Source organism: Fragaria vesca, linkage group LG4 (assembly GCF_000184155.1).
Source record: "Fragaria vesca subsp. vesca linkage group LG4, FraVesHawaii_1.0, whole genome shotgun sequence".
Classification (NCBI taxonomy): Eukaryota; Viridiplantae; Streptophyta; class Magnoliopsida; order Rosales; family Rosaceae; genus Fragaria; species Fragaria vesca.
The window spans coordinates 3,227,789-3,241,756 of NC_020494.1; the positions used below are offsets into that span (position 1 = coordinate 3,227,789).

Sequence of the window (13,968 nt, forward strand, 5' to 3'; positions counted from 1 at the left end):
TTCATGTCTGAGGCAAATGGAATACACTTTATTCAATGATGGCATTGGATCCATGGCAATAATGTTGCTTCGAGTAGTAGCAAATTCATCGGTTACGCCCATCAAGAACTTCATGATCTTTTGAGTCTCAACATACGTTTTCAATTCTTCTCCTGCCTGACAGATGCAAGCAGGGATGTTGCAGAGAGCTTCCTTCTCATCCCAAAGATTCTTGAGCTGAGTGAAGAAGGATGTGACAGATTGAGATCCCTGAGTACAATCATGAATCGAGTTCTCAATATGAAAGAGTTGAATAATATTTGTTTGTCCAAACCTTTCGTGCAACTCAAGCCAAACCGTCCTCGAATCTTTGCAGTGTGAAAAGTTTTTGCCAATTTCTTTGGACATCGATGCTTTCAGCCATGTTTTGACTAAGATATCGCATCGAATCCATTGATTCTGCTCGTCCGGGTTCTTCTTGGGCTTAGGTAGTGTTCCATCGACGAGCCCTATTTTGTTTTTGATCTGAAGGGCCGCATTCATGCTATCTATCCATGAACTGAAGTTGTCTTCGGCCAGAAGTTGTGGAACCAAGATGGCTCCAAGTTGATCTGAATGGTGAATGTGCAAGGGATGATTGGAATTCTCCCATGCCGGGGCTTTGTCTAAGGCTGTTGGTTTCTGGTCTTCTCCTACTGCCATTGTTTCGGCAGGGTTGTAGGTTTAGGTTTTGTGTTTAGGGTTTTTGTGTTTTGGTAGGTCCTCAGAGCACGAAGGTTCTGATACCATAATAAAGATTGATATCAGTGTAAAAACTGAATTGTATTGATCTGTGTTCAATGAACAACATATATACAGCCTAGGAGTTATACTGACTCCATGATTCTAGTTACAAATAAGGAATGGAATAAATTAGGATATCTGTTACAATAACAACAAGATTACCAAGCCTAACTAATTAGGATATTATCCAGTAGATGTCTCAATAATTTTCTTAATATATGAATTTTGACCCTTCCAAGTTTCAATTTTGGCTACGCAATGTGCAATATATGCCAAGGAAACTGATATGCAAACATACAATTAGAAAAAAAGGATGAATAAAATAGAAACTTAATTCCCTAAAATATGCAACTTTCAACCAAAACAATTAATATAGAAAGGATCAGGATCCTCTCTTTGGCCAAGGTTGCAGTTGGGTGTTGGTATGCAGTGGTTAATTTCATTCTCTCATCATCAACAAATGCCTAGACTCTAATAATAGATCTGGGTAGGAAGAAAGAAAGAGTAGCAGAAGGAAAGAGGTAGAAGAACAAAGAAGATTGAGATATTAAACAATCAAAGAAAGCAATTTGACAATTTTGAGAGCACAATGAGAAGGGGAATGTCAAATCCATCTAGGATTAGACAATTCCATTGATGTGAATCTCTGTGTTATTTCTTCCCATTAAAGCTCCACCTGTCAAATGACAGTTGAGTTTGAGATGCTCTTAGAGTCTTCCTCCAATAGTCCAACATATATGTCATTTCTAACATATCATCCACATGACAACAGACATTTCCTCTCATATATGAAATTTGACACTCCTATCAAAAAAAATCAACAATGTCAATTCACTATCCACCAAGTGATTGAAACAATCTTACACAAAAAATTTAGACATATCGGTTGGAGTAAAATATCAAATTTTAAACAATATATTTCGCCATGTCACAAACAACTTTTTAAATGACTCAATTCAAAAGACTACTACATTAGAATTGCTTCAAGACACCATTAATCATGATCTAGTTATGTCTTTAACAACTTAAGCTCCTACTACTGATGCTTATGTTATGAAAGCAACCGGTTACATAGAATTAAGACACCACCAAGTCATAAACTAGATACGTATCTAACCACAACTCAGAGCTTCCAAATACTTATAAGTTACAATGTATAATCGTGATCATAAATGTGTAGATTGTTATTACATAGTACATATATTTACCTTCTTTACATATGTGGATTGTTCTTTATGTTACCTAGTTTCATTTCTTAGAACTAAAACATCACTAATCAATAATCATGAACTAGTACCACAACTGCTTGAAGCTCCCAACAGTGATGCTATGTTATGAAAGCAACCGGTTATTAGAATTAAGACATCACCAGTCATTCTTTAACCACAATTGAAAGCTCCCCTTAATAACAACAAGACTTATATTGTATGATCGGGATCATAAATATGAACACAAAGATATGTAAATAGACAACAAGAATTTCCCTTCAAATTCCCATGTAGGTAATCATGAAGATGAATATATCAAGAGCCTTTGAACACATTCTATCTCACAACCAACAAAGCGATCAGATAAAGTTGTAGGATTTTCTTAGCAGAGCAATATTGGCTTATTTTTTCCTAAGCGAGATTTTTTACCAAGTCCATTTAAAGAGGTAACTTAACAAATTACTTTCTATTTCATGTTTTGTCTGAATTGAAAAAATCAGAGTGGGGCGTTGTATCATTGAAGCAACTTTTGTTGGTTTCCCAGATACCTGTGGTGGTTACTGGTTAGGTTGGTGTACACAGTTTATATTCGGTCCCAAACTCCCAACATGATGTCAGAAACTCAACACGGGTCTGAGGTGTCAGTGACTCGCAGCTTTCTGAACTGGAACGTCTTTGCAACTGAACCCGTTTGCCAGATCGTCAATATTTCCATATAAACACTTATTTGGTCTGTGACGCACAACCCCATTATTGTCTAATTTGGCCAATTATTCCATGTTGTTTTTTATTACTTAAAGCCCTCTCAGCCTTTTGGACTCGGTGAATCACTGTTTCTTCTTGCTCATAGATGAACTGAAACAGCATCATTCTCTTTGCTGAAGCTATGGATTATGCGCTTCTTGGGTCCTTTCCAAAAGCCTGTATAGGTACTTGATTCTACTTTCATGAAGTTTTACTATTTCTCTGCTAATTGATTAAGGGCTGCTCTTAGTTTTGTGCCTTGAATGTTTGGGGTCTGGTGGGTTTAGATACTTCCGATGCTGGAGATGAACCATGCATTGGGTTTTGGCAATAAAGTTTGGGATGGTACGGAAATGTTCTGTCTGGGAAAATTTTCATTTGTTTTAAAGTTGGTAGTTTTAGTGTTCATGGTGAGCTGACTGACCCAAAATTACTTTTCTTCATCTTGGTTTCTCTGTTTTCTCATGTAATAGCCGATCTTCATTTTTTACTTCTATGTTTTATTGGTATTGTGTAATGTGTGGTTGGGTTAGAGTCGTTAGAATCTACTTTTGCCAATTCAATTTCAAGAGTTTGGGCATAAATGAACTGCTTGAACTGCTTGGTGTGCTTTCGGACGGTTCTTAAAACTTGTAGGTGGGAACAATTGGAGAAGGGAGAATCTCAAGAAGATTTGCTTTTCGGGTAATGATATCCCATCATAATATCTGATGCCGCCTATTTAAATTTTTGAAATTGAAAGTTCAATTGTGTTTGCATACATACATATACAAAAGCACCATTCAATACAAAATAATTTTTTAGAGTAACTGAATGAGTTGTAGTATAAATACTTACAGTATTAGTGAAATGCATTTTAGTGGTCGATATTGTAGTTAACTGTGTTTTTGCTGAATCCGCTTATTGAAAACTATGAGAAAGCTCTCTTCACTGTAGCAATCAATTTGAAGCTGCACATTGTGCGTCTGGTTGCAATTGTCATTATCCAGAGAAACACTAATAAAATGATTTGCATTATATATTTGTTCCTAATCTGCATCTTGTCATTCATGTGCTTTCTAGGCTTTATATATTTGTTACAGTTTAATAAAGTGGAAATTGTGAAAGGCAAGAAGGTGATGAATGCTTTGGATGGCTTTCAACCAAAACTTTGAAGCATTTGGGCTTCTAAATATCTCAAATTCCTAATAACCATAAATTTAGGAATCTAGCTTGTGGCTTGTTTCAACATCAGCTCGGGGATGAGGCATATGGTAATAAGTCCTTAGTACGCTGATCTTGTAGAGGTGTTTGGTTTTTAAAAAGTATTTGTACCAACATTGTCCTAAATTAAAAGTTCCTTGTATCAGAGAAATGTAGCTTAGCGAACTTAAGAAATGGTAATTGGTAGGCCGGGTAAATAATGATCACTAAAAATCATAATTTGTCGTTTCAGTCCTTCATGACATTTGTTACATATCATCACCCCAAATTTTGTGTTTATAGGTTCATATACTGCAGTCAGAGTTTCAAGGTGCAGAGAACAGGACATACTGCAAAGATACTGCTCTGTTGGGTCTCTCCATCCGCAACAGCATTTGAAGCATCATAACATAGGCACCAAGGAAAATTCTACATCCTACAGGAGGCATAAAACGTTCCTGGTGAATGCAACTGCTGGTCACCCTCTTGATTCTGAACCTGGAGCTTATAATGCGAAAAACATTTGGAACACCATCATAAATGCAACAGATGCTTTTTACCGGTTTTCAAGGCCACACACAGTTATAGGCACAGTTAAGTTTTTGACAGTATCATTGTTATCTTCATCATTTCTGGTATCTCAGTAATTTAAGATTGATGCATGAGATTTAGTGGTGAATTACAATCAGTTATGAATATGTTTGTTAACCGTTTTATTCTTTTTCCATTTTCTTATCAATGTACAGAGAGCTCACTTATGTTTTTGTTTATACAGGCATTGAGCATAGTTTCGGTTTCTCTCCTTGCAGTCCAGAATCTGTCAGATTTTTCTCCCTTATTTTTCACTGGGGTGCTGGAGGTGATACTGATCTATTGCTAAGTTACGTTGCCATATTCATAAGCTGTGGCTGCTATTCTTACAGATTCTATGTTTTATTTTCAGGCTGTAGTTGCTGCTCTCTTCATGAATATTTACATTGTCGGTTTAAATCAGTTGTCTGATATTGATATAGACAAGGTAGATTTGCAATTTTACTGGTGACATTGCATTGTATTGTGCAAATTTAACTTGCCATTCTACTAGGAAGGTCATATTGGCAGTATTTTATCTAGAGATACAGAGATGGATTTTTGTTTTTTTTTTTTGTATGGCCTATATTATTCTCCGATGGTATACCCAAAAATCGTTAACGTAAAATATATGTTAGATTCTCTAATTGAAAGTCTATTGCATGTTTTGTTGCAGGTTAACAAGCCTTATCTTCCATTGGCATCAGGAGAATATTCAGTAGTGACTGGCATCATGATTGTGACTTCTTTTGCAATTGTGGTATGACTAACCATTGTGGAAAGCATATAGTCACCTAACTTCGGTACTTGTGTAGGGCCGCTTAAAATCATTTGGCTTTGTTATTGTCTTATTTTATTGTAGATAGAAAGAGTGTGGTGAGACAAAGATCAGCATAAGTGTGGAACAAAAGAGAGATAAAAGATGATTTTAGAAATGAAAACTAAGAGCGCCGTTTAAAATTGTTTTTCTTTATGTGTCACATCTCTCATCTCCTTACCGTACTCTCTCTCTCTCTCTCACTCTCTAATTACAACCTTACCAAAGATGGCCTTAGTTTGAGATGTGAATCCTTATTTTTGCATGCTCTTCACAAGAAGTTTACTATAAAAGAAGGGGATATCAAACTTATCCGGGTCAAGTAACTTGAGGTTCTCTTCATGTTTCTTTCCCTAATTATTCCACCTGTTTAGGTAGCATGCAAATTATTCACAAGCGATACTTGTTTGAAGGAAACATAAGTCACCATAATTTTGACCAACCCCAAAGAATGTAGGTGGATAACTGGATAACCTTAATTTGAAGAAATGGTGCTACATGTTGAGTGCTTACTATCTGTACTACTCTGGCTATCGTTTTTTTTTTTTTTTCGAAGTTAACTTCTTTAGATTTTATTTAAACCATGTCAAGAGTTTTAGGCAATGCCCTCTAATCAGAACGATTCATTATTACAGAGTTTTTGGCTGGGATGGATTGTTGGTTCATGGCCATTGTTTTGGGCCCTTTTCATCAGCTTTGTACTTGGAACTGCTTATTCAATCAATGTAAGTTTGCTTGTCCAAGATCAATAATAGAGACGTCAGATAGCTGCATATTGAAAATATTACATGATGATTACAATCAGATGACCGAAGTTTGAATCAAAGAGTATTGTCATCCCACAGCATATAGAGTGATACAGATGCCTCAATTCAGTAAAAGAGGGTAAGCCAGGACTGTTAAGTGTGTCGGACCCAAGGGGTTATGCCCCTAGAAGAAAGCAAATAATTGGAGGGGGGAAATTAGTGACCAAATAGATCATCCTCATGTTGACATGCACATGGCACTGCATAACCATAAAGCATACTCACGTAGTTTCAGGAATATATGTACATATATATATAATTATATATGTGTGTGTGTGTGTTCCTCAAATTTATACATCAATGACTCAATGTACTTTCTCCCTTCTGTTTTAGATTAAAATGAACTTGATGAGTAATATGATGATGATATGTCATAAAGTTAGCAATGTTTGTCATAACTCATAACATGGTTTTTTACCTTTTAAATTTCAGGTGCCACTACTGAGATGGAAAAGGTTTGCTGTGGTTGCAGCAATGTGCATCCTAGCTGTTCGAGCAGTGATAGTTCAACTTGCTTTTTTCCTGCACATTCAGGTTTGTTGCCTTGGATTTTACTATTTACTTCCACTATTTCACTCTCTCACAAATTACTTTATTAAACCTTGTGTGGGAGGTTATTTATTGTTATTAGCCATAGTTCCACTGTTACATCACTGAAAGATATGAACTCTGATGTCTCTGAGCAATAGTTCTCAGTTCTTGATGCAGTGCCTGGGAAATTAAGTCTGCATGCACACACATGCACACAACTGGGAGGGCAATTGATTGGGAAGAAAAGAAAAAAAAATCAATATCAACACACTATGATTCAGTATCAACACGCTATGATTCAGTAGTTAGTTAATACTCGTAAATTAACTGCTCAAATCTGCAACATGAGAAAAGTAACACAGTTGATTTCTGGCAGAGGCATCAGAGTGAAAAATAAAGAGTTTTCCTAAAGATACTAGTATGATTGGAGCAAATTCTCAGTATTAATTTGAGTACTAATTCACGTAGTAATTTCAGACCCATGTGTACAAAAGACCGGCTGCCTTCTCGAGGCCACTAATCTTTGCAACAGCATTTATGAGCTTCTTCTCTGTTGTTATAGCATTGTTTAAGGTAAAGACTTCTCCTTTTCGTTTTCTTTCATTTTATGCAGAACAGTAGTGATTTTACATCAAAGCTGTATGTCTTTTTTTTATCCTATAGGGGTTAGCCAATTTTTTTTTTGAGGAACTATAGGGATTTGCCTTAGTATAGGCAGTTCCTACGAAAAGGATTGTGACAAATTTTAATAACACTGTTGAATTATGTAGGATATACCTGATATTGATGGAGATAAAATATTTGGCATCCGGTCTTTTACAGTACGTCTGGGACAAGAGCGGGTAACCTTCTACTATACTTATGTTCCACAAATAAAATTCTATTAGCTGCTTTTCAGTGGTCACTATATTTTTGATGCGTATCTTTGGGCAGGTATTTTGGATATGTATATGGCTACTTCAAATGGCTTATGGTGTTGCCATTTTAGTGGGAGCATCATCATCCTTCATGTTGAGCAAATGCATCACGGTAGGGCTCACAGTTATCTAATTCTAAATATTACACTAGCAATATTACCCAACTTGACAACTTTTGGGTTTAAACGCTCAGTGTATTTTGTTATTAACTTAAATCACACTGCTTTTACTCAGACAAAGATGGCTCAGTTCCTCCTTACTGTTAAAATAAAATGTATCTGTCCATACATAGTTACATGCTACTTTATTTTTTATCATGTAATAATAGGTTATTATGAAGCTTAAGTGTCTCACATCAAGGGTTCTAACTTCAAAAATATTACTGATCCATCTTTAAGTTGTGGTTTTTTACCTCATCAGCTTCCCTTGCAAATGCTTACACAATTAAGTACAACCACTCCATTTGTTATTCTTTGGAATCAACTTTCCATATATTTAGAGGTGTACTGTTTTGTGAATTATTGATATGATTGGTTTTACATGGAATCAGTGATACTTAAAAAATCTGAGAGTATATTGATGATATTAGGGAAGCCCGATTGGACTTTCATAATCCCTTCATAGTATTGAGTTTTCTTTATATATTTGTTCCATTACTAGTATACTTAAGTACTGAACAATGGAACAACTCAGCAAGCATAGGGATCTTGATTAATTCTGTTTATGCATATTTAGGTATTGGGACATGCAATTTTGGCTTCAATACTCTGGAGCCGAGCAAAATCTGTTGATCTCACCAGCAAAGCTGCAATAACAGCCTTCTACATGTTTATATGGAAGGTAAATGCTCATCTCAGCTATACTTATCTTTTCTTTTATTTGGTAAAAATCATTAGTAGACCCATGATTTTCTTATTATGTACATATTTTAATTATTTCTGTTAAAAGATGCCCATTTCACATTGCTGTTTGTAATATTGTTTCTAGTTGTTTTTTCTTCATCAAGACAACAAAAATTTTTCAAACACGAAAGATCTCCATGTTCTGGGAATGTCATAGGCTGTTTAAATTACCCAAGTGGGTTAAAATAGTTCGCGCGTAGACTTAATACTTACAACCATATCAAGCCACTTGTGATTAAAATCTTTTTGGCCGTGTACTTTATCAAGTAGATAGCCTCAGGTAGTCAGGTAATATAGTCTATAATTTGGAACCTGCCAGAATATGCTTGAGCATTTCCATCCTTGGTTGTTGGAGTGTGCTGGTTGTCATATCAGTAGTGGATTTTGTAGATCGTATATACCTGATTAACCTGACTTGTATCAAATTTCCATGAGGTAAACTTTTCATTAATTTATTTATTCTTTGTGCAGCTCTTTTATGCTGAGTATCTACTGATACCACTTGTTCGATGAGAAGAGGATACGAGTTGTTTGATTGTGTCAAGTGACCCAATAAATTATCGTTGAGGGTAATTCAACTGCTCTTTTTTATTAGGCTGAATTTGTTCAGCATAAATTGTAACGTAGAATCTGAGAAAGCAATCGTGAATCATATTATCAGTTCAGGCAGTGATTTCACTCCTTGTATTCATTGATGCACTGCAAAGTGCAAACTAATTAAGAGACCTCTCAACCCCAAATCCGCCGTGGGTTCAGGGTATTTGTCCTTAATTTCGATATTTCGTTTCATCAACTTTGAACGACAGCAAATGCACACATTTTTTTGGGTGGGTGGACTTATTTTCATCTCGGGTTAATACACTAATCATCCAAAAACGCTTGGTCCTCGGTGACAATGAGATAAATCCGAGAACCATTTACCATTTGTGTTTAAAAATGGTTTTACATTGACAAACAACTATTGTCATTATTTTATTACAGAATTCAGTAATTAGTTATTTATACACAAATATTGCTTATGGAACATATAAATAAATTAAATTAGAACTATTATGAGATATCAGAGACTAAAGTGGGAAAGACACGTGTTCATATCGATATCGTACCTATTAGAAATATGTAAAATTTCCAACTAAGTTATAGACCAATGAACTAGTGACACCTGTCTTCTTTATATCATTATCTTTAGAAATTATGATGGCTAGTTATGATTTAAACCAATGAATATTCCCTTTTCCAACTAAGTTATGATGGCTAGTTATGATTTAAACCAACCACGAGATGTCATGTGTATAGACGATAACAATATTGAGAGGCTATAGTTGCACCTCTAAATTTGCTATATACCTCAATTACTTTCTATACCTCCTTATTGTTACCAAAATACCTTTAAATAATTTTTTTGTTTTAATAGACCCAAGAAACACCATTCAAACCTCACAAAGTGCAAAAATATACTCGGTAAAAACCTAGGAGTGCGGCTATTGAGACCTTCAAATTTGCTCACTTGACCTCACTCTATTACGAGTTATTAAATGACGGATAACTCCTCTTACATAATGATTATTAAGGACAATAATAATACTAAAATAAGTAATGGATTTATTCACTCTGAACTTTCCAATTCAATAATATATATTGTATTCTTTATTATTTTTCTTATATATTTTAATTTCCTAATTTTATTACATATATATTATTACCCATTTCCATATTTGATAAGAGCTAAACTATGATTAATATTAATCATGTGACATAAATTTATATCATCATACATGTTGAAAAAATATACAAGGTGAAATATTTTATATGAAAAAAAATTGTTTTAGAAAAATCAAATAATTATTGAAATAATCTATCATGAGTTACATAAAATAGAGGAAAAAACAAAAAAAAACTTGCATACAGAAAAAATGGTTATCCTTGATCATTATTTAGCAGGTAAAATAGAAAATGAAAAGCTAATTCATGTTAGAACATTTTCGTGTTGAGTAAAAATAAGTTTTTGAAATCCGATACCTTATGTTATTTAATTTTTAAGAGATTTACGTTCTTAAATTAAAGAATGAAATTTTAATTAAAACATTTAGAGTGAAAAGAAAATATAATGAGTAATTTTTTTTAGAGATAATGAGTTTTTGATGATCGATAAAGAAAAAAAAGAATGGGAGGTCTAGTGAGTGAATAAGAGGTGTAATGAGACATATATTGAAATATATGTGAATAATTTAAACAAGGTTATTTTAGAAATTTAAATGGAGGTCTAGTGAGCAAATGCTTGTATTTAAAAGTAAAATGGAGGTGCAGAGAGCATAAGAGGTATACTGAGCAAATTTAGAGGTCTCAATAGCCGCACTCAAAACCTATATATCATCTCCATCCTCACAATAAAGATTTGAGTTCGAGAAGAACGAACACTTGCATCTTCTCTTAACTTCTTTAAAAAAAAAAAAATATTAATTTCAGTTTATCCCCTTGAGGTTTGAGGTCAACATCATTTCAGTCCCCATACTCTTAATTTTGAAAATTTACTCCCTAAATTGTCCAATATTCACAAATTAAGCCCAATTGCTAATTAAATTGTAGCATGAAATCTTAGAAAAATTGTCTTAAAAGGCGGTTTATGTTGTTATATGACTATTTTAGCCCTTAAAGTGAGTTATGAAGTCAAAATTAACGTCCATATTAGACGAATTTCGGCAATTGAACATGATTTATGAAAACAAAGTAACTTTTCAAAATTAAGAATACAGGGAATGAAATGATGTTAACCTCAAACCTCAGAAGGGTTAACTGAATTTAATCCAAAAAAAAATATCTCTTCTCTGATATATGTCCATCTTCTTCTCATCTTTTTATGTTTGTGTTTGCCTGATATACAATTAGTCTCAACCATAATTAAAGAACAATTTGATTGAGAACATAATAGGGAGAGCTAACCGGTTAGCCCAATGCTTTATGTTAATAGAGTGATCATACTGAAATAGTTCATCTTTTCCTTTAGCAAGGCATATCTTATCCATATGTATCAAGTTAACAAACAATTTGCATACGGATAATCAAAAGGAACAAAAAACTAATTACAAGAAATTATTGGCCGGGTTTGTATATATGCAGTTGCATCAATGGATGAAACCACTTTTGAAATACACAAACATTCCTCTTTTGTACCCATAATTTATCCAAAAGTAGGGCTGTTTTCGGATCGGTCGGGGCCAAAAACTACAAGAACCGAGTCCAAACCCAGAATTGTCGATCTGGTTGTTTTTGCTGGACAACCCGATAAAGCCGGATCTGAACACAGTCAGTCCGGATTTTCATGTTTTACTGCTCAAAACTGTTCTTAGTAGTTGGCTATGTTTTCCTAAAAACTTGAGTAGTCTCATGAAAATTTCAACATCAATGACTATTTCGATACTAGTACAATGGTATAATGACATTTTATCTTTAACATGATAACAAAGCTACAACATTTCCTCTCAGCAGAATTCTGAGGGAAAAAAAAAACATTTCCTCGCAGTAAAGTTTCAGAGCTCCTCTAATGGTGTCTTAACTGTCTTCTGCATCCTGAATCACCCAATTCCTCACATGTGCTTTAAACCCCATCCCATCCCCTGATTCCCCTCCTTGATCTGCTCCTTCACCCCACAATTGGATTCGAGTTGAACTCGAATCAACATTCTTAGGGTCTTAGCTTCATAATTAAAATTGAAGTTGTGATCGGGGTCAGAATAGATCGAGATTCTTGAGAAAGTGAGAAGAATTTGATGCAGAGAGTCGCACTCTACATGGAACCAAGAATGAAAATTGAAAAATGAGGCGTAATCGTTCTCTTAGGCTAGGGTACGTAAGGACTTTATATATAATTGATGAAACCCAATTAACATGCAACATGTGTACCTATTGTCCTATTCAATTCCGGTTTGGCCTTTTGGTCCCGATCGGTTTAGAAAATGTGAAACCCGACCCGATTCAGAGAGTTATAAATCGGTCCAGATTTAGCCCGGACCAGTCATTTCAAATTCAAAATACGACCCGATCAGAGCTCCTCTAATGGTGTCTTAATTGTCTTCTGCATCATGAATCACCCAATTCCTCACACGTGCCTCAAACCCCATCCCATCCCCTGATTCCCCTCCTCGATCTGCTCCTTCACCCCACAATTGGATTCGAGTTGAACTCGAATCAACATTCTTAGGGTCTTAGCTTCAGAATTAAAATTGAAGTTGTGATCGGGGTCAGAATAGATCGAGATTCTTGAGAAAGTGAGAAGAATTTGATGCAGAGAGTCGCACTCTACATGGAACCAAGAATGAAAATTGAAAAATGAGGCGTAATCATTCTCTTAGGCTAGGGTACGTAAGGAGTTTATATATAATTGATGAAACCCAATTAACATGCAACATGTGTACCTATTGTCCTATTCAATTCCGGTTTGGCCTTTTGGTCCCAATCAGTTTAGAAAATGTGAAACCCGACCCGATTCAAAGAGTTATAAATCGGTCCGGATTTAGCCCGGACCAGTCATTTCAAATTCAAAACCCGACCCGATCGGGTCGGTTTCGGTCCTAATCTGTCTAGATAATCGAGTTTCGAGCTAAGCTCTGCAACCCTATCCAAAAGAACGTTTGTTAGATTTGTTTGTATCTCAAAATGAAGGGTAAAGTTAGAAACCTTCTATGTTCACCAGTGAGAAGCCTGATATTACTATCTTTTGCCATCCATTTTCTCACAAAACTAAGGTAATTCGATAAAAGTCTCTTATAAAAACTCATAAGTCATTTGCATCTCCAATTACACATCTTACATGAATAAAAAGAAAAAGAGATTAGTCAAAAGAAGAGATTAATTAGTCGTGGATGTAGAGAGATAGTAAATTGTTGGTCAATGTGGTGGTTTAAATCTACTTTGGAATTCAAATTCAGTTGATATTAACATTCTTCTGTCGCATGAGAGATTTATATAACGCTGCATTACTAATAGGAAAACAACTAATTCTTTTATAGTTACATTCATCTATACTTACACTAAAAGGAACAACATCATGCCTTATTGAATGAACTTAATTGCAATGCTCAGCCCAATAAATAATGAATGTTGGGTGTTGATGGGGGCATGCCCAGACCTGAGGTGAGCCTCAAGAGGCAACAGCCTCATGCACCAGGTTTTTAAAGTTTTAAGGGCACCAATTTTCAAAGATGATAAAGAAGTTGTATAGATGCCTTGCAGCCATTTCCATCTTAATTACCATTAATAGATAATAATGACTTTGGTGGGGAGAGCATTGCTTGTTGTTGTTGATGCATTGAGAACAGACAAACCATATATGGACTATGCTAATGTAAGTAATGTTGTATATATCTCATCATAAAATGGAAACCAAATTCTCATACAAGACCTTCTCAAATAAGTTTGTAAAGTATATATACAGGTGCCCATCAACCAATACCAGCCATCTTATTTAGGAGTCTATTTTCAAGTTTAATGGCGATGAATCTCCTTATACAGGTTCCCATAGCTTTCTATATA

At 35.0% G+C, this 13,968-nt stretch overlaps 1 protein-coding gene across 1 annotated transcript; it reads left to right on the forward strand.

Moving 5' to 3' along the window:
• Positions 1-2,722: 2,722 nt before the first annotated feature.
• LOC101307294 (homogentisate phytyltransferase 1, chloroplastic-like) lies at positions 2,723-9,256 on the forward strand. The gene is made up of 13 exons (XM_004296404.1): positions 2,723-2,899; positions 3,351-3,398; positions 4,200-4,489; positions 4,672-4,755; positions 4,840-4,914; positions 5,143-5,226; positions 5,919-6,008; positions 6,522-6,623; positions 7,098-7,193; positions 7,391-7,462; positions 7,554-7,649; positions 8,273-8,377; positions 8,911-9,256. The coding sequence occupies exons 1-13, from the start codon at positions 2,857-2,859 to the stop codon at positions 8,950-8,952; spliced, it is 1,227 nt and encodes a 408-aa protein (XP_004296452.1). The 5' UTR covers positions 2,723-2,856; the 3' UTR covers positions 8,953-9,256.
• The last annotated feature ends 4,712 nt before the right edge of the window (positions 9,257-13,968 follow it).